The sequence below is a fragment of the Microcebus murinus genome, chromosome 23 (assembly GCF_040939455.1).
Source record: "Microcebus murinus isolate Inina chromosome 23, M.murinus_Inina_mat1.0, whole genome shotgun sequence".
Lineage (NCBI taxonomy): Eukaryota > Metazoa > Chordata > Mammalia > Primates > Cheirogaleidae > Microcebus > Microcebus murinus.
In genome coordinates, this window is record NC_134126.1 from 18,414,594 (window position 1) to 18,436,030 (window position 21,437).

A 21,437-nucleotide genomic window follows, 5' to 3' on the forward strand; every position below is an offset into this window, starting at 1 on the left:
GCGACACTGTACTGAGGCTTCTTAGACAAGTCTCGTTCTAATAATTTGCACCTTCAATTTTCCACTAAGAGGAAGGATGGGGAAGGAGCCAGACAGCATTCAGAATTCTGAGACTGAGCTTATGAAAAGCCTAATTTACGTTTTGAAGGAGCCCATTACCACCCCTTCTCATCGGCCCCACCCCAGCCAATGACAAACTTTGAGATTCTCTGGCTCCTGATCCAGCACTGTCTCGTGCAGCTAAGTGAGGAGACTTTCATCTTAGTCTTGCCATGTGATCACGTTAAAACCCTTCAGGAAAAATCTCCCCAGTCTCATCGTTAAAGGAATAAAGGGTTTATGCAAAGGGCTGACACTTCAGAGTAAAAGTTCCCATTTGCCTCTTGTCACATTACTCTGGGAAAGGCCCATAACCTCTTTGTGCTTTGTGAACTGGTGATCACTTCACAGGGCTCCAGTCAGGCTCAGATACGATGATGCCACAGTGCTTTTGTTAATGCAAAATGATAAGTAAGTGCAAGGTAGCACTGGTGTATTAAACCTACTCCTAACTGTTACTGAATATAAATATGCCGTCCACACATTCCCACAGCACATTCGAAGATAACAAGCATCTGCTTACATTACCTTATTTAATTCTATCCCACCCCCAAAACACATTTTGAGGTAGAACTCCCACTTTACAGATAAGGAAACTGAGGCTTGGAGCCAATAACCAGGAAGTACTAGTAAGTAAGGGAAAAAAATAAAATCAAGCCCAGATTCTAACTCCTAACAGGTGTTCTTCCCGCCACCACATCCACCCCAAACATGGGAAAGGCCCATTTGGATTTCAGTGCATATAACCCAAGTCACTCTCAGGACGGCCACTTGAGATCACTGTGACGTCAGCACTGTGAATGACAATTGCACACATCTGCAATGGGGCTGCAACGTGCTCTCGGGCAGCCTCTGATGCACCTGCAGCAGATTTGTTCTCAATCGTCAGATATGTCCTGTCTGTCCTGCTTTGCAGCCGACTCGTCCCAGGCCCACAGTGCGCATGTGTGGAATGTGCGCCGCACTCTCCAACGGGCTGAGGGACAATGAACTAGGCCCCTGTTTAAAAAGTTTGAGGACCCCTGCTTTAGGTTTCATATAAACCATCCATTCTTAGCAGATTTGAGTTTTGCCTTCTGTCCCTTTTTGGCCAGACCCGAAGATGTAAATGAACTGTCCACAGCCCCTGAGCTCAAGGAAAAAATGACACAAACCAAATGCATGTTAAATCCACTGCCTGCAAAGCCAGGCTTTCAATATACGAGAGGCCAATAATATGATAAAAACAGCAGCCAATAATAATTATAATCTGGCTTACCCAGATGATCTTGTTTAAGCCTCATAAGAACTGTACAAGGTAGATGCTATTTCACTTCCATTTTACAGATGAGGAGACTAAGGTTTAGGAGGATCAAACAATTTATTTACCTAAGGTCACAGTTAATAAGTGATAGACCCAGAAGGGAAGTAATTTATAATAGACTATTTTTAATACATTACTTCAAAAGGTCATATATACCCTTATTATATTAAAACATAATCTTCTTTATAACACATAATAGTATAGAGAGTATTTGATGTACTTGCTTTTCTAAGCCTTTCAAATATCCCACATACCTACTAATGCTTATTCCACCATGATATTCCCAAATTATTCTAATTCTATTCCAATATACATAGCTACTTTGATTATCTACCTGAAAAACACTGTAACTACTAATCCCATAATATAATGAGGGACAAGAAAGATAGAGTCATTAAAAAGAAGACACATACCAAATGCGTTAAAAATATTTATGCTATTTAGTTACTTTTTTCTTTTTCTTTTCAATGAATCTAGCTGTTCTGGAAGAGGAGGGGAGAAAATATACTATTTATTATTTTATATTATTTAAATACACTTTTTCTATATCTCATTTTTACAGAACTGTTGCAACCACCATAAGTCCATCATAAATGACAAACCATGACGTGGAAAGGAAGGAAAGGGAGGAAGAACAGCATTCTTGTGTCATTTCACAATTATTTTCGGGATCTAGAATGTGGTACTTTTTTTGTCGGTACGTGTTTATTCTCTACCTTTCTAGATGGGGAAATCCAAAGCCAATGTTTCTTGCTCGAAAATGCCTCTCATGGAAAGTTCTTTGGAAGCCCGCAGTTGATTTTGTTGCAACTTCTAACCCTTTGAAACCTGACTCATGGGCTATATCACCAAATCTTGCAAGTCCTCTGACCCATGGCTGTGTGCAAAGTCTTCACTAAAACACTCCCAAACATCGTGGCTGAAGGGATGAAGGGCTTATGCAAGGACTGCCACTTCTTGGTAAGAATTCCTATTTGCCTGGGAAGCCAACAGGGGCCTGTGTGACACTGAAAGTCACTTGTAAATCCCATGGGATTACGCATTGACAAAGGAGAGGCTTCAGATTCTGTCTAAATGTGAGTCTATTTGTGCTCACAGCCTTCTAACGAAACCTCTGATTACAGCATGAATCCAGTCCTAGGGTTTATCCTATAATATCCAACAGGCAGAAGCCAAAATTTAAGACTCTGTGTCAAAATTTTCTTTCCTCTTGGTTGGAAATTGCCTTTTATCTCTCTTGAAACCTTTCTTCATCACCTAATGTTTACTTAAAAAACCCAATTATTTTCAAAAAGACTCTAAAAACAATTTGTAGCAGGTTGGTGTCCTATAATAACCTCCTCACCCCCACAAACATTTATTTTCAACAATTGAGATGAATGGCCACACAGCACCAGTGCCTGGAAAGGTACGTCCATTCCAGACTAGAGCTCTGAAGGAAACTAGAGGTGGCATTTGAAGATGACCTTAGCATCGTGTAGGGAACAGGACTTGGCGACTTTGATCCTCATTTCCTAATCCTGACTCCTTTACTCAGACACTGGCTAGCTCTTTACAAGCAAGTTACTTCTCCTGTCTTCCACTTTACGATTTCAGGTGATAAAAAATCACCCTGTGGATTCAGTTCCTGTCCCCAAATGTCCAACATGACACAGTGCCACTGTGAAGCCAGCAGAGAAGAATCTGAGTTTCCACAGAGAAAGAACCTGACTACCCACTTTAATGGGGATGTATGACGCCTTGCTGCCCACTCGTCACTTTGTCACTCTCCCATCAGCAAGCACCTTGAGGAACGGGTGGCCCTGCTCAAGGGTGAACATGTGTCTCGTAGCACGGACGCTCAGTGCTGGGGGTGACTGTTCGCCCACTGACATTAACCCAAGAGCTTCACTTCACACCTTTGCTTTTATAATTTTCCACCTTTCAGCCAAAGGTGGAAAATTGAGACTCAACCAAAGCATAGTCACCCGAAGCCAAGGGACCAGTAGCTAAATAAGGGCTCTTACGATGAGGGGGCTTGGGGACAAGAAGGTTCATCTGTTTATATCTCCAGCTTCTTTGGAACACAGCCTTGAGCCCTGTGGGGCGGGGGATGAAGAGAGGGGCCTTTAAAAGGTGTGGGAGAGCTGTTCCCAAAGCTATGGCTTAATTTGCACACAGACACTTCAACAAAACCTTTTTTTTTTCCAGATGAGTTGAGGGGGTTTGACTGGCCACCCCCATCTGGTGCGTGCAGGAAAGAACCAGAGCCAAACCTCACTGTGTATGTTTGCTGACCTGTGGGAATCCCTCTAACATTCACCCATCAGATGAGGTGACGGTGAAAGTAAAACATGGGACGTGGCCCATGTGTTTCTCTGGCAACTGCTAATTTCTTCAATTTGAAAATAATTCATCCCTGCTCCAGACCGAGATTGCCCCACTACGTGCATGTGTACACACACACACACACACACACACACACACACACACACGCTCCTAGTAACATTATCTCATTTACTAGCTCTGTTTATTGACGTACAACATTCAATACTGTCTGGAACTCTCCCTCCTTCCCCCTCTCCTTTAGGAACAAGATGGAGAGTTGAGCTTTTGCACAGTTACGGTTTGGTTTGTGATCTTGTCACTGGCACCTAATGAAGACACCATGTTTTAACACAAAGAGACTTGAGATTTAGGATCCAGCGGACTCAGATGCTACCCCTGGCTCTACCACGTAAAAGGGTGGCCCTTAACAAGTGTCTTAAGCTCTTAGGCCCCAGTTTCCTCATCTGTACAATGTTAACAACACCCGACGCGTAGGGAGCTTGGGAAGATTAGAGAAAGTGAGAAGCAGCAGAAGCCATGGGAAGTGCCTTGGATCATTTGGGCTTTGCTTGAGGCACTATCATTCTTTGCTCTATGACAGTTTTACTAAAGCAATCATCAAGAGAGACCCTGCAACAGAACAGAACTGCGATTAGACCATCCACCAAACTCTCTAAACTGTGCTTCCCCCACCTATAAAGTGGGGATAATAATAGCATCTACCGCACAGAATGGTGAGGATAAAACAGGATGGGGAAAGTAAATCATTCAGCACTGTGCCTGGCCCCTGGTAAGCACCTCAACATGTCAGCCTCCAGTGCTTTTTCCTAGATTCCACTTTGCCAGCCAAAGAGCTGTTCCTGGCAAATCTTTGTTCCCCGTCCCAGCTCCCCACTCATTCAGGGATTCCTCCAAACGCTGAGCTCCTTTCCCAGCAGCCTAGCCTGCCCCCACTCTATTCAGCTCTGCTCTTCATCTCTAGATGAAGCAAAAATCTGGTAAATATTACACTTACAAGGTAACAGGTCTGGAATGCTTGGCATCCCAGGCGGAGTGCAGTTGCTTCTTGGCACCCGGATACATATATCTGCAGCCTGGGGCCAAACTACATTTGGCCGCTTTGTGCAATTCAAATAAAGATATTAAAAATCCTCCAACTCTATAAACATTTGTACTGTTTGCTAATCAAAGGGGTTAGCTTTAAAAAAAAAAAAGCCATCTGAAAATAAGTTAGCACGCTGAATACTCTCCCCAGTTTCAGATCTTAAGGAACACGACCTATGTGTGTACCACGTAAGTGTCTAACTTGGTATGATAGCACAGTGATTTATATGTTTTAGGCCAGGTGGAATCTACTTGTGGAGTGGAATGCCTGGCCCCAAACATACAGACCTAGGTCATTTTCATTCTGGAATTTGTGCCCTGAACCATTAAAACTATCACAGCACTGCTTTGGGGTCACGTGATTGGTAATGGACTTGAACTTCCAGTTAATGGAAGCGGTGATGACAGTGGCAGCTTTGGTGGGTGGGTGTCTCAGCTCTACCACTTAATAGCTTGGGCAAGTTATTTAAGCTCTCTCTGCCTTGGTTTCCTCATGTGTGAAATGGGGAAGATAATTATATTATTGCCAGGATCAAATGATTCAGTATCTCTAAAAACGCTTAGAACAGAACCTGCAGTATATGAAGCATTGCAAGAGTATTGTTATTAATGTTGTTCTTGTTGTCATTGGCCAAATAACAAGTATAGATGAAAGGAACTAAGACATGGGTACTTACCAAAGGATAACTAGCTCCTTAAGTAAAAGAAGTTAAAATGCAATGGGACATTTTTAGACCCATCTTTCTCCATTAACTAAAAGCATGTAAAGAAAAATGGTAAAATGAGATTATATCACAGCCAGTGGACTTAAACTTGATCTTCCCTGATTCAGACGTCAGGACTCACTCACTGAATTCCTCTCGGACATAAGAACGGCAAAAAGATACCATGTTTAACTGGCTTCATCTTACCTTCCAGGTATTTAACCCAGAACTTTTAAATAAAACCTCTCTCTAAATGGCAACCTTGAGAAAAAAAAAACCATGAAAGCTGAGTTTGAGCATTAGCTACAACATCTTCATAAGGCTAAAGAAAAGATACCACAATCTCTTGGTCTGGTTTTACAACTAAGGTACCAACGAGACCAGATTTCCCTGTGGGTGGCAGAAGGTTGTTTTTCCAGGACTGCTGGGATGGCACTTACAATCTGCTGGCAGGCACCCTCTGAGACTTAGCTGGCCTGTTTGCTAATCAAAGGGGTTAGCTTTTTAAAAAAAATAAAAAAGCCATCTGCAAAGAACTTAGCACGCTGAATACTCTACCCAGTCTCAGATCTGCTCAGGAGGGTGACAGCCACAGATCCAAAGGGGAGACAGGCAAAGGCTACCTTCACACCATCTCCACACCTCTTTCTATTAGCTTCCTTTCCTCTCCTTCCTCCTCTGCCTTCCCTCCCACTCCCTCTGCATGCGCTCACAGCTCCTGCTGTGGCCTCAGCTCCCTTTTATGTAAGAAAAAGAGAAAAGAAAACGCTACTAAATAATGAATTAAAACTAAGGAGGAACCATCTTTCCTTGGGGTAGCGCTACTGTCCAATGAACAAGTAGAGAGGGCAGTACTGCTAACGCCTACACAATGCCCGCATCAACTAGAGCTTTGCTTTACTTTGGTGCAATTTTTGGAAAAAAGAAAAACTTCTTTAAAAGAAAAAAAAAGAAAAAAACCTAAGGCAGGATGGCCAATGGGCGGTCTCATCTCAGGATCTTCCATATTTTAAAGAAGATACAAGAGGCCAGAGTTATATTAGTAATAGATAAGAATAGTTTCCGGGCCTCAGATGGCATTCCTTGGAAGCATCTATCCTGCCTGCAGCGTGAAACTGGGCAGAGTTTCTCTCCAGCTACAGCCCCCCAAGGTGCAGACAGGATTGGGCTTCCCCAGGATCCGGGCTGGGGCAAGGCTGAGCAGCAGAGGGACAGGTGACCGGCACAAGAGCAGGACTTCCCCTCTTTGTACTTAACGAAGCACAAGTATTTCCCAGTGTAAAGTACATGGTGGGAGGAGCATTAAGTTGAATGAATCACAGCGCTGATTTGGGGGTGGGGTTGGTGGGGAGGGATGTCCTTGTGGTTAACCACATTTTTACTGGGGGTTTTTATTGATTGCAGTTGTATTGAAAGAGACATGACTCACACATACTATATTCAAAGCCACGTAAAGCACTAGGTTCTAATGGAATTTCAATGTAGGAAAATGTCATGAACTATACTGTGAAATGTGAAAAGTTTTTGCTACCAACATAGATATCATTTGCTTCTCCCCTCTAACAACTGAAGAAGAGGCTGGTTTTTTTGTTTTTTTTTTTGTTGTTTTTTTTTTTGAGATAGAGTTTCACTTTGTGCCCAGGCTAGAGTGAGTGCTGTGGCGTCAGCCTAGCTCATAGCAACCTCAAACTACTGGACGCAAGCGATCCTCCTGCCTCAGCCTCCCGAGTAGCTGGGACTACAGGCATGCCCCACCATGCCCGGCTAATTTTTTCTATATATATTAGTTGGCCAATTAATTTCTTTCTATTTATAGTAGAGACAGGGTCTCGCTTTTGCTCAGGCTGGTTTTGAACTCCTGACCTCGAGCAATCCGCCTGCCTCGGCCTCCCAGAGGCTGATTTTTCTAGTTCCCCTTTTCAGTGTAAGCCTGTGGCTATTCACTGCTCAGGATCCACATTGTTCTGCGCATGTTGAGGATAACATCTCTTAAAAGCTGGTTTCATTAGCCAACCACCTTCCTATGTGTTCTGATTGCACTTAGCTTGTAAATGCCATTCAGTGATTTTTTTTTGTTTGTTTTTCTGCTTTGTGGAGGGTAGTTTACAAAATCTGTCTCCACAAATGGGCTATAAGCTACTTGAGGGCCTGGATAATATAATAAAAACAATAAGAATAACAACAACAAGAGCAATGCTACCGTTGCTGGGAGCATACCATCTGTCAGGAACCCACTTGGATCATCCCATTTAGATAGGGGATAAGAAACTGAGACTTAAAGAGCGAACTTGCCCAGTGCTATGTAACCAGAAAGAGTAACACCTCTACCTAAGCCTAGTCATGTGATCTGAGTTCCTTCCCTCTGGGGAGCTGGTACCCACCCTTCCAGAATGAATCCATCCCTTCTATATCTCCTTTTTTAATCCACCTGTGTAATTCAGGCACCAAGCCCTGGAGGCAATATATGCTCAGTGAATATTAACTGAATTAAATGGAATAAAACAAAATTTTCCAGGTCATTGTCTTCAGGAAGCATCCAGGCAGAGCTTAAAGTGAAATGACAAGGAATCGAGATGATGTACCTACCACCCCTTTGTAGAAATAGTTACTAACACACATAGTCCTTTTAGGCAAGTTCTGAGGGGGTTTCTGGCTCTCCTAATAAGACAAAGAATGCCATACTGTCTTGTTTACTTCTTCTACCATTTTTTTAAAACATTTTATTGTGATAAGACACTTCACATGAGACCTATCCCCTTAACAAATTTTTAAGTGTCTGATATATTATTGTTGACTATAGGCACAACGAACATTGTAGAATAGATCTCTAGAGTTTATTCATCTTACTTAACTGAAACTTAAGCCCATTTATTAGTAACACCCCATTTCCCTCTCCCCGCAGCCCTGGCAACCACCATTCCTCTCTTTGGTTCTCGGAATTTGACTACTATTATAGATATCTCATATTTTTAAAAAACTATCTCCATCTTTTTTTTTTTTTTTTTTTTTTTGAGACAGAGTCTCGCTTTGTTGTCCAGGCTAGAGTGAGTGCCGTGGCATCAGCCTAGCTCACAGCAACCTCAATCTCCTGGGCTCAAGCAATCCTCCTGCCTCAGCCTCCCGAGTAGCTGGGACTACAGGCATGCGCCACCATGCCCGGCTAATTTTTTCTATATATATGTTAGTTGGCCAATTAATTTCTTTCTATTTATAGCAGAGACAGGGTTTCGCTCTTGCTCGGGCTAGTTTCGAACTCCTGACCTCAAGCAATCCACCCGCCTCAGCCTCCCAGAATGCTGGGACTACAGGCAGTATTATTTGCCTCTTACAGAAATTGGTATTACTTTATACTTTTTCTATACTTTGGAAAAAAAAATCACTCCCCATTCTCAATGTATGCCAACATGACATTAACAACATGGGCTGGAATTTCTAGTTTTTCTATGGTTCTCAGAATAGAAAAGCAAAAAATTTAACAGCTTCAAAGATCACCTTAAAATGAATGAATTGAATGAATAACAATTTATTCAGCCCCTACCATGTGAAAAACATTTTTTATGCTTAGATAATTCTCTCTTTAAAGAACCATTACGAAGTAGGGTTGGGTGTTTTTGTTTCTTTTTTTTTTTTTTTAACTAATTCTCATTTTTCAGAAAGAAAAAAATGAGATTCAGAAAAGGTAAAACGACTTGCCCAATATTATACAGTCAGCATTTTACCCAGGTCTGTTTCATGCAAAGCCTGTATTTTCTTTCTACTACATCATAGACTAATTGTCACACTCAAAAGTCATTGTTGGCTCACACGTGAGTCACTTTCTTGGCTTATCAACAGCAGGTTGGGATCAAAAAACCCAAAGGTTGACATCGTCACAAAGTTTAAAGGAAGGGACCACCGTCTGTTACACAAAGCAAAAGGAACAGAAAAAAGGCCCATTATATGAACTCGTCTGTCTAGACAGATGACTAAACAAGGGTCCCTCCAGGGTTAGACTTGAATTTCCTCCATTCAGCCTGTTGGATATTTAGCAATAAAAAAAAAAAAAAAAAAAAAAAACTGTTTAAAGGCTGTAGTACTAATCCAACCCCTCCTACACTACCCAGAGAGTAGTTTAAAAGTATTGCAGGGAAACCTATGTGTGTTAAAGTTTTAAGCAGAAATCAGCATGGAGACAAGAAGAGCCTTAAAAATACTTGTGCTGTCTGGCTACAGACCCAGGAGCACAGGCCTAAATGTCCCTTTATGACTCCAGTGACAGCAGTTTGAACTCACAGAGGGAACAGGGTCTCATCCAGGTGTCCCTGTCGCAGGGGACAAGAGTGCCTCCAAGTTGGGCTTCTCATCTTTCACATGGGCTGGCAATCAGCTTCTCTCCCCTTCCTTACCTGCCCTGGGCATGCTGAACTCTTTCTAACTTATAAAGAATGCTACTTAGCATGAAGACAAAGTCAGCAGCCTTTCACCAAGGCTGAGAGATATAAATGGAGGCCAGTGATGATACGATTTCTTTTACAAGCCTACTAATATTGCTATGCTGAGTATACAAAAAGCTCCTCCAGGTAGGCAATTAGGACTTGGCTAGCAGACCACAGGGCGCCCTGGAGAAACTGGGAGCACACCAATTGCTAAGACGGCTCTCATTTCTCAAGAAGGCCTTAGCAATATGCAGGGCATTATTTCTATTAGGGTCCATATTTGCAAAATGCATTCACTCCCTCATGTAACAAATACTTATTAGATGCCTTAATAGGCAAGATTCCTTCATGAGTATAAAGATTGCCAGGGGCTGCCAGGAACTGGCTATGGAATTTCTAGGGTCCTGCCCATTGATAGATGCTGGTAATATTCTAATCTTTTAATGGGCATTAGAGAATTAACATGGTCATTTAAGTAAGAAGTAAGTACTCAGATTTACCAACCTGCAAACAACAACAACATTCAGAGGACACAATTAAAAGACACAAGGGCTTTATATTGCACACTCTAATTACCCAGCCTGGGCAAGAGAAGAACTGCAAGTGAGCACTCATCCTCCATATAAATTCACATAAGAAGAACTATTTCCATTCTGCAAACGGGAAACACAAAGCACACGCAGGAGCTCAGCTCAGAGGCCACTGCTTAATCCCAGCACCAGCCTTCCAGCCTGTGGGTTCTGCAGCCTGCCTTAAACTTTCACAGGTTTGTAGGAAAAAAAATACTGTACTTAAGAGAAAAAAAAAAACAAAAACACAACCAAACCTCTCTTTTTCATTTATCAGAAAAGAAGAATGATTCCCTAATGCATGGAGATACATATGGTTCTCACTCAGCGGATTCTCCTTTTCTGACATCTCATTCTTTCATCCACATTTTTCTTATTTAAATTTAAATGTATCATCTGCAGGGAGTGATGAACAGGATGAGCTTTGGGGTCAGACAGGCTGAGTTCAAGTCCTGGCTCTGCCACTTATTAGCTGTGTGACAATGGGGAAATCACACCTGTCTGTAAAGCCAGTAACCTTATGGATAAAATGGAGAATAATAATAGCACCTATCTATAGTGCTAATATGGGGATTAGCCCAGGGCCTAATATAACCATTCAGTAACAGTTGCTTAGCATTATTATTAATCATATTACTATGAAAGACAGAAACCACCCTTCCCATCCATTAACAACCTGACCCAAATAGATGCCTTTTCTTTACACAGAAATTCACTCAAAGTATAACACGGATACCTAGACAGAGCCACACAGTTTTATCAAGAACTATGCAAGCACCCAAAACAAAGGTTCTCAACTCTGGCTGCACATTAGAATCCCTTGGGGAACTTTCTAAAGCCAAAGATGCCAGATCCCACTCCAGATCAATTGAGTCAGAATTTCTGGAGGTGGGCCCCAGCCTAAGTAACATAAGTAATAGGTTAAATGCTCCCCAGGCGATTGTGATGAATCGTGAAGTTGAGAACCTCCGTGCTAGAGCTCTCAAACAGAAACCGCAGCCTTGACAGTCAAAGCTCCCAACAAAGGACCTAAGAGGTTTGATATCTGAAGCCCAAGCCCAAGCTTTTGCCATGGGCTTAGCTGCTAAGCTTTGCCTAGTAGGTTAGCTGTTCTTGGCGTTTCACCTGTTCCCTCCCTAACAACGACCCTAGAGTTAACGATCCTTGCAGTCACAGCGGCTGCAGTACCTTCCTCTTCTCCTGAGTGTGGACAACGGACAAGATAAGTTGCAGTCTTGGGAAAACAAGCAACGAGAACCAGGAAAACAGAGAAGCAACCCCTGCTGCGGATGTGAACACATACGAAGTCAGCTCCACTTGAGAACAAAGATACAATCCAACTGAATATTAGAAAAATATGGTCTGACCATTTAGATTTCAGAAGGATCCAAAACCAATTTAGACTCCAGCCGGTGGACAAAGTTCACATTCAGCAAAACAGCTCCAGCAGTTGCATCATGCACACAACAGGGCAATTCAGAAATACAGATGTCCAGCCATGTGCAAAACAATGCTTTCATTTTTTTCTTCTCTTTCCCACCACTGACCCCAAGAGCAGGCTGGAAAACTCAGCATCTGTTGCTACTAAGAATAGGCTGTAGAGATGACTATTTATGAACTTGCAAGCACCAAGCCACCTAGCACACTCGGGGGCGGTCAGAGTGGATCGCTGTCACTGTGTTGAGGGTCACACAGCAGATGTCCTGTGCCAGGCAGGGTTCCTTTCCAGTTTGTTCACAGGATACAACAGGTAGGAACACGACTCTAAACAGACTACCTGCTGGGTCTGTTTAGGAGACCAAGGTTCAGGTTAGGCAGGTCTAGGGAACTACAAGGCACACATTGTTTACATTGGCATGGAACTCACACGAGAGAGATAAGAAACAGGAAAGTCGTGCTCCTTCTAGCAAACCGTTAAGCATCTGCACACTCTCATGGAGACTTAGCCTGAATCCTTACTGCAGACAACATCTACCAGACCCTGCTGGGCATGCAAGGACCACAGTGGCAATCTAGAACTCTAAGGCTAAGGGATGTCACTATAGGTTTTGGAGATACGCCTGAGTTTCAGAGTTTCTGTGACAGACATAAACTTCATCTAACACATTAGGACTTGCTTTAGAAATCTGGTATTCCCAACTCTACCTTTCACACCAGCTAAACCTGTCTCCATTAGAGGAGTACGGCAATGATAAAAATGGGGAGAAATAACATTTATGTCTGTCTTATAGAATCAGCCTACTAAGTATTCAGTAAATATCTATGATAAAGGCCCCCACATTTCCATAGATACAGCAATAGCGTGGACCCAATCATGTCATACCCACAAAATAGAAACTTTTTAACATGGGTGAAATCTTTCTCTCTTTCCCAGCTCTTGATGTGCTATATCGTTTGTTCAAAATGTTGGCTGTCTCTGTCCCCTGGGTACATCCCTACACAGCCTCTCCCTTGTGGCCCCTTCCTGCCCTACTGAGATGGGCATGGCCAGGTGACTTGCTTTGGCCAGTGGCATTTGGGTGAGGGTGACTGCCGTGTCTCCCGGTTCTGCTGGGAAGTCAATATTGCCCAGGGCCCCGCATGAAGAGCTCACAGAGCAGAGCCACAGCCAACCCACGAGGCCTTCTACTATGAATGAGTGACAAACCACTGTGGTATGCCATTGAGATTGAGAGAGTAGCTCTCTATGGCGACCTTGAGTTTATAAAACAATGCCATATTGCACAAAGATCCATTGATACCACCGCACATCATTACATGGATGTTTATATACAACAGCTCCACGATCTCTTCTGAATGCATCAATTTTGACTCATAAATACTTGACAGAGCAATATGGCCCTATTCCCCTGACTCAATATTTCTAAGCAGTTCTCTTATAAGAATACATGAATTTTTTCAAAGGCCACACTAGCATTTCTTGCTGTTTTGTGATTCATCGAGATGGTACTCACACAAGCTCTCGGAAGAAAAACCAACATGAAAGGGGCAAATCTTCTCCTTCCAGAAAACATAATTGCTGGCTGATGACTGCCAAACTACAATCTCAAAGGTTATCTTTTAAGCAGCAAATGTCATCTCTCTCAATGAGGCTTCCTTCACCTGGGCCAAGTTCGGGAACTCTTATCCTGGCCTGTCAGATGCCTTACTTGTAATCAACCACATGGTATTGGCTTTTTGTTTTCATTTGGTTGGTTTGGTCTGCCTGATTTCCTCACTAAGTTGCAGGCTCCTTGAGACAGGATCTCTGCTTCCTACATCTACCACCTAGCACACAGTAGATACAACTGATATTGCTCGTACAGATGGATGAAGGAATAAAATCAACATACCAGTGTAAAGCCTTGCTATATTCAAAACTGAAGAGTGAGAAAGCAAACTCTGGTCCAACTGAAATGCTTTTTGAATGATAAGAGACATAGCTTTAAAAATTCTCTTATGACCTCATTTCAAAGTTTAGGCAAAAGGCCTTCTATTTCATGCACACAGTTGGACAGATCCACAGATCCTTCCGAATCTGACTGTCTATTTCACACAGGCAAGGTAGTTTGTCATTCTGCCAAGGCCAAAGCATGGTCACCTGTGAGTTTAGTGTCATATGTTCCTGGCCACCGAGTTGAAGAGGGCCATGACCAGGCATTACAGCAAGTACAAACCCCAGCAACCACCATTCCACATGCATCAACACAACATGGGAGATCCAAGGGGCTATTTTCACACACAGAAGGGTGCAGAGCTGCCTTCTTTTCAGAAAGGAAGGGGATGAGTTGCCAATAACTCACGACTATTAATTTAAAACAATCAAACAGAAAAACATTTTCTACATATAAAACCCACTGTAGCCCACCTAGCAAACTAATTGCAAAAGAAAAAACTCAGCACAAGCCAAGTCTGCTCGAGATGCTTGTTATGGTGCACTGTCACCTGGAAATACAGTTGCAAAGTGCCATTCCAATGCATCACAAAGACCTCCTCACTGGACTTCCTGCTCCTACCTTAGCCACTCTACATAGGTACCATTCTCAACAGCCACAGTGACCCCTTGGCTAAAACCACCCTTCTCTCCATTTTACTTAGAGGAAAAGCTACAGACCTTACAATGGGCTGCAAAGCCCCACATCATCCATCCCTAATTATCTCTCTAATCTCCTCTCCTAGGACACTTTTGACAATCTTTGAACATGCCAGGAACAGCACTAGCTGATCCCTCTGCCAGAATAGAATAGAATAGAACAGAATGCCTTTCCCCAGATAGCCCCGGATTAGTCTCTGACCTATTTCAAGTCTCTGCTTAAATGCCACCTTCTAAATGAATTCTTCCATGTCCAGTTTACTTAACATTGCAACTCCCATCCCTATCCCCTGTCCAATCTTTGCTTTTCCCTCCTTAAAATGTATCAAATTCTACCACTGTTATTTAATCTTTATTATTGTCTGTCTTACACCACCAGAATGTAAGCTCCCCAAGAGCAAAAAGATTTTTGCTATTTGATTCACTGATGGTATCACCAGCGGCTAGAATATGCCTGATACAAGCAGATAAGCCATAAATACTGGTGCATGAGCTAATATATTATAAGAACGTCCCCTGTTTACCTTTGTCTTCCCAGGATCTCTGCATGCATTTGACTTTCCTTTTAAAATTATATCTATATTTATAGTAGAGATCTTTAATGTAGAGATCTTTTAACTGAAGGATTTGCAGGAAGTAAAATTAACACTATTCAGTTATTCTCACATTTCACTAGCCATGTGAGCTGTTTAGTGATCCATAACATGTAGGAGAACTAGGTAGTTCCCTCAATAGTTCATTGGCCAAAAAAGCTACAGTGTTACAGACTATTCATACTATAGGGTCAGATTCAAAATATTGGGCGGTTCAAAAATAACATCAGAATACCATGAAGCATAGGGTTGCACAAAGAAAACATCGAGCAATTTATCGTTCACTTTACTTTTCAATAGCTTGGTCAGATCCTCCTCACCTGCTCTAATGCCTCTTGAGAAAAACACCATTTAGAAAGAGAAACCTGCAGTTACCCGAAGCTGAGTTTGGCTGAGAGAGTAGAGTTTACATTCCGTTGTTGGCTAGGTCCTTACCCCGTGGAATGTCACAAGATGGGATTCAGGCCATGAAGAGGTCAGTAGTGCTTTGACCAAGTGCTACCTAAGGGGATTACACACTACCTTATATATTCGATGATATGGTTACTTACACATTAAACATCAGCTTCAAAAACCCCCCTCCCACTCCACGGTTGTCCCCGAGCGCAGGAATTCACTCCCATGTGTAACTTCGAAACTAGGCATCTGCCACCCACCACGCATGATGAATTCACTCCCTTGCACACTCGCTGGCCTCCTCTGAGGGGAACAGTGAGCAGGGGCTATGTGTGATACCATCAACGACAATTCTACCCCAATATCTACATGCATTTGGGGAAATGGAAAGCACAGGGCTGTGGGTTCGGGGACCCACACTTGGAGGACCAGCTGATGCAACAGAGGCCTGCCCCACTGGATCTGAACCCCTCCATGCAGTCTGGCTGAGTCAACTGTCCTGCATCATCAGCGCATGCGCTACTTTGCGCAGCTGCAAACTTCAGCGAGGTCAGAAGCACCTGCGGCGCTAGTGTAAACTGCACAGACTCTCAGCTCCACCCGGCCCAGTGGTTCTGACTCAGTTGATCTCAGGGAGGGCCAGGGAATCCGCCGGACGCCTCGGGAGACACAAATGCACACCACACTTGGAGAAACACCGTCTCTAAATCTTCACCGAGCTACTTAAAAGCCTCTTACTCAGTAAATGCTTTTTAAAAATATTAAATTCGGGCCAGGCGAGGTGGCTCACGCCAGTAATCCTAGCACTCTGGGAGGCTGAGGCGAGAGGATCTCTCGAGGTCAGGAGTTCAAGACCAGCCTGAGCAAGAGCGAGACCCCGTGTCTACTAAAAATAGAAAGAAATTAGCTGGACAACTAAAAGTATATATAGAGAAAATTAGCCGGGCATGGTGGCACATGCCTGTAGTCCCAGCTACTAGGGAGGGACTACTGAAGCAGGAGGATCGCTTGAGGAATCGAGGGGGAGGGTTTGAGGTTGCTGTGAGCTAGGCTGACGCCATGGCACTCTAGCCTGGGCAACAGAGTAAGACTCTGTCTCAAAATAAAATAAAATAAAATAAATAAATTCTCCTTCACGACTGTTCATCCATTCCGTCATAGAGAGGCTGTCTCCATTGCTCATCCTCTTGCTTCTTATATCTCATTAGGGAAACGTGTGGGCAGGCTAACCTCATCTTAACCGATATTATTTATTGGGGATAATGAATTTAAAAAGAGAAAAAAAAAAATGATTCTGCAGTCCCATGGGCTGTGAGGAGCATGGCCTATTCCACCCTCCAGGGGTTTGGATTTAACGCTGCCAGGCCGAAGGCTGGCATCGAACCTGTCGTTATCAACACCACCCAGGTTGGAGAGTGAGAAAAAGCCAGAGGCGCCACAGGCCTCCCGCTCCCTCCCGCCGCTCCCAGCATCTCCTTGGAAGGGAGAGGCGGTTCACACAAGGTGACAGGGATGGCCCTGGAGCTGCTTGGCACTGGCTGACTCCACTTAACGAGTGTTCAGAATCACACTCAGCTACGGAGAAATTCACCCTGACCCTGGACGTTTGCCCCCTGGCATACGCTCACTTACATTTTTACTCAATTACTATTTCTAAGAACAGAGACCAAAAAAAAAAAAAAAAAAAAAAAATGCAGAGCCCCACTGCTCAGCAGTCTTGCATGGAAGGTCTGCAGGGGGTCTGCAGGGGTGGGGTGGGAGAGCCTCCCGCTGCGTGGGGCTCGTGCCTTACCTCCCCTTCCACACCCTCGGAGACACCCCTGACTTTCCCAGACCCGCTGAGGAGCAGGGTGGGTTTCCAATGATTTTGCACCAAAGGAAGAGAGGAGCTCCCAGCAAAGAAGTGACCGAAAATAACCCTGGGCCAGAAGGCGTGCCTGCAAAGAAAAACCACCCGAAGAACCAATTTGCCTACGATGGGAGGAAAAGATGAAAAGGAAATTAAAGGAGTAGGTAAGAAAGTTATAAAATTAATGGGAGAGGATTCCAAAGGAAAAGCAAAAAAAAAAAAAAAAAAAAATTGGGGGTCTCTGATTGGTGGCATCCAGGCTACATGTGAATTCAGAATTTTGCTCTGTCCCTAGCTAGCTCTGTGACCAAAGACAAGGTGTTTACCTCTCCAAACCACAGTTTCCTCAAAAATGAAGATCGTCATCTTGGCCCTCCTCACCCACCAACGTGGGGAAAATTAGGATGATTCGTATTAAGTGCCAGGGACATATGGGCTATGTAATAAATGTTTTCCTTCTCTTGGTCCCTTCCCTTTTCCTTTCCAAATAGCCAGTCAGCTAGTGGGAAAATATCAGAGATTTAAATCCTTGGTTTAGATAGTGAAATCAAATTAAAATGTAGAGCTTAAGAACAAAACTATAAGGTCTCACAAAAAAGGAGCTTTAAAAGTATGGATTAGACCTTTGAGTGTTTTTATTCATTTTGCAGCTACCAGCCACTTTGAGGCTTTCTGTACTAAAATAAATGTCTACTCTCAACACAATCAGTCTTTTTTGAGGAAACCCCAGCTTAGCCCACTGTAAACAAGCTATTACTGATTTCTAAGAAGCAATGTCAGGCACAGTAAATTGCAGAATAGGACATCCAGCTTCTCCTAGGATAATAAAAAAAATTTCCTTTGTCTGTGTCCAGGACCTCCACCCACATTTAGAATCAACATAATCCAAACCTTCTCAGAGCCTCAAAAATATGTAGTGAGCCCATGCCAGGATTATAAGTCTGTTTCCTTTCTTCCTGAGCATGGTTCAGGGCAACTTTAGCCACTGAATTCCTTGAGTGTCAGGATCAAGGATATTCTTTGATCCTAGTCTCTCTGCGGACTCACTGCCCAGCATACAGCAGGCATTCATAAATGCTGGCTGAATTGATGAATGTTCCAAATTAGACAGGGATGGAGATCTCTGGCTTTGGTGCCCCTCAGCCCAACATGTGGTGCTGGCTCTGAGGGGCTTGCACTTGGTCTGAGGGTCAGGACTAAGTGAGTTGAGCAAGTGTAAACTCCCAGGTGCAGTTAGCTGAGGCCCCGACTTATGAAGATCCATTTCTCCATGCAATCCGGATGTGTCAATACAAAGGTCACAAACAATGGCATCAGCATAACTCTGCTAAGAGTCTCCCTCTAGATTCTAGAACCTTAAAGGAGAGAAAATCTCCTTTCACTTTAGTTCAGTACAGAATACATTAACTGAGCAACTATTATGTGTCACGAATAAGAACACAGACACAAATAAGACATTAAAAAAAGGAACATTCCCTTGACATTCAGGCCATACTGGTCAACCCTCCAGAGAGTAGCCTCTGTGAGGGTCAGGAAATCAACATTTCAAATCATTCTATTCACATACTGCAATCAAGTGACTGTATTAACGTCAAAGCTCTTCATCAGTTTTTCTCATATAAACTCCACCTAGAAAATCCCAGGCACCTTTGTGCTTGCTCAGCTACAAGGCTGCAGGTTAGAATCCTACTTTGCCTTTGACAAGTTCCCCACAGGAGACAAATACTAAAGATGGACTTGATTACAACTACGGCAAACGAGGAATAAAGCAGACAAGTGTACTCACCAAGGTACCCACAGAGCACCTGGGACTGTCTGGTGCACAAGCTGCCCACTGAGCCAGAGGGTGTTGTAACAACTGGGCAGACAGCTAGGAGTTTTAAAAAGCACAGTCATTAGCTATTTTACTGAAGAGATGCCTGGCACAGAACTATACAAAGATTCAAAGCAGAAGAGGGACTCACTGAATGTTCTTATCATTCCCCCAGGAATCTAAGGTTCCTGCTAAACTGGGGCCAGGGGATTAGACACCAATTACCAATGGAGGATTCTGGATTCCAGTCCCAGATCTTCTGGAATCCCTTAGCCAGCAGTCAGACTTCTGAATTCTGTTTTCCCTTTAGCATGCTCTAGTGTTAAAATAACCATGTGCAATTTATATACTGAAATGGTAAAATAAATACCTTGATTTATATTCAAGATGAATGAGAAAGGCCATGCCCTCCTTTGATAAAAGGCAGCCTACCTATTAAGAATAAAACTTTGTTTTTCGTTTGGCTGGCCTAGATTTCAGTGTTCTTAAAACCACCTGTCATCATTTCCAACCTGCACATGAATGCTCCTTCTCAAACGAGTCAAAAATACAAGTGTATGTTGGTTTGAGGCTACTTAGCTATAGTTTAAAAAGGTGGAGCTCTTTGAAATGGATTAAACATATCTTCTATAATAGTTCTTACATCCAGAAATTTCGAACTTTGCTTTCTTTAAAGTAACGCCAACCCAGTGTGTATGCTACCCACCATATTCTTAGAAAAGAAAATACACAAAAAAATCCTTCACATGGTAGAGAAAATACTGCTGAGTGTTCAAAGGTTTTCGTATCTGTGGTAGGGTCAATAATATAGGATTTTTGCACGAGAGGATGTGAATTAAAACTCCCATTCTGTCATTGATTTCCTGTGACTCCTTGGATAAGCCCCTGAATTTGCCCAAACTTCTGTCTATAAGATGAGGCAGACATAATGCTTCCCCTGAGAATTGTTATAAAATTGAAATGAGCTGATATATTTAAAAGAGACTAACAAATAAAAGGTGAGCAAGGAATGTAATCGTATTAGTCATCTAACTTATGTGATCAAAGAAGCCCTGAATGCCTTCTAGGCCTGGCAAGAATATAGTGCTTTCCCAGGTCCTTACATAAATTTAGAATCCATGCACTTTCTAGTCACATAGATAGAACATGTCTTCTAGAAGTAACACTGCCATTCTTAGGACCTGACTTGAAAACTTCTTTTGACAAAAGACATAAGCCTTATGGACTCCTCTCTCAATTTTTCTTTTTTTTTTTGTGCCAGATTTGTGCCTGTCACTCAATTTTAAAATGGATCACGAAGGCCTTTTCCACACCCTAGAACTTACCATCTCCAATATTCAGCCCAGTGAATAACAAGAGCCCAGTGACACTGACTTCTCACACATGTGTGGATTACACCTTCTGATCAGAATGCTCTTTAATTGAGATATGGGGCTCTGGGTGGCATGGCAGAAGAAGAGACCCAACACGGGGCTTCCATAAGTACATGCTGCTATCATGTTGCCACCATATGGGGCTCCCAGCTGACATCTGCTCACACATGTTCCCACCAATAAGCAACCATGTTGTTTATTTTTAGAGCCTTCCCCACCGTCTTACAGGAAGAAATTCCCTCAAATAACCAGTCAGCAAAGACAGGAAGCTAGCCGGGGTATAAACTGTTTGTCACAAGATTAGCAAGTCAAACAAAGTTTGCTCATGCCTATCTGACCTTTAAAAAGAGATGCTGAAAGTTATCTCACATAAAAATCTCACAGACTACAACCAGAGCAAGGCAGGCTAGGCAGAGCAAATCGCTTGGTGAGAGATAACTTTTGCTTCACACTATGGCCCTGTGCATTTCTTGGGGGGATTTAAGTCCTTTTCCTGGGAAACAGCACCTTCTTCAGGTCAGTGTAGGCCGTGGAGCAGAAGAGGGACAATTCTATGAAACAGAATTCAGATCTCTGAAATTACCCAAGGTCACCCAGGTCATAGGAAGTCCACGTGAGAACAAGGTGAGGAAACTATTGTCATTTGCCATTTCCAGCATGCAGCCCTCAAGTATGCACCTTTGGTTTGCTTTCACTCTGCTCTAAAGTTGCAGTATGAAAATCCTTTCTTTCTTTTTCTTTCTTATCTGTTTTTAAGCAAGGCAAAAGGAGAGGGAGCTCTCGTGCTGATTCAGCAATGCCTTAGAAGTTAAGACCGTGAACGGGATGGAGATATAAGGT

General features: G+C 43.0%; 1 protein-coding gene and 1 non-coding gene across 4 annotated transcripts in view; one reads left to right on the forward strand and one right to left on the reverse strand.

The window, feature by feature from the left end:
* TGFB2 (transforming growth factor beta 2) overlaps nucleotides 1-21,437 on the reverse strand; it is an 86,793-nt gene that overhangs the window by 51,935 nt on the left and 13,421 nt on the right. For 2 of the 3 annotated variants that reach the window (XM_012759871.2, XM_012759873.2), the window contains exon 2: nucleotides 19,198-19,281. The exons of the other annotated variant lie outside the window; for it this stretch is intronic. In XM_012759871.2, the coding sequence (XP_012615325.1) occupies nucleotides 19,198-19,281 (84 nt within the window). The remainder of the gene's footprint in view (nucleotides 1-19,197; nucleotides 19,282-21,437) is intronic. 3 annotated transcript variants of the gene reach the window in all.
* LOC142864039 (U4atac minor spliceosomal RNA) lies at nucleotides 6,316-6,439 on the forward strand. The gene has a single exon (XR_012914635.1). It is a non-coding gene; the product is annotated as a U4atac minor spliceosomal RNA (small nuclear RNA).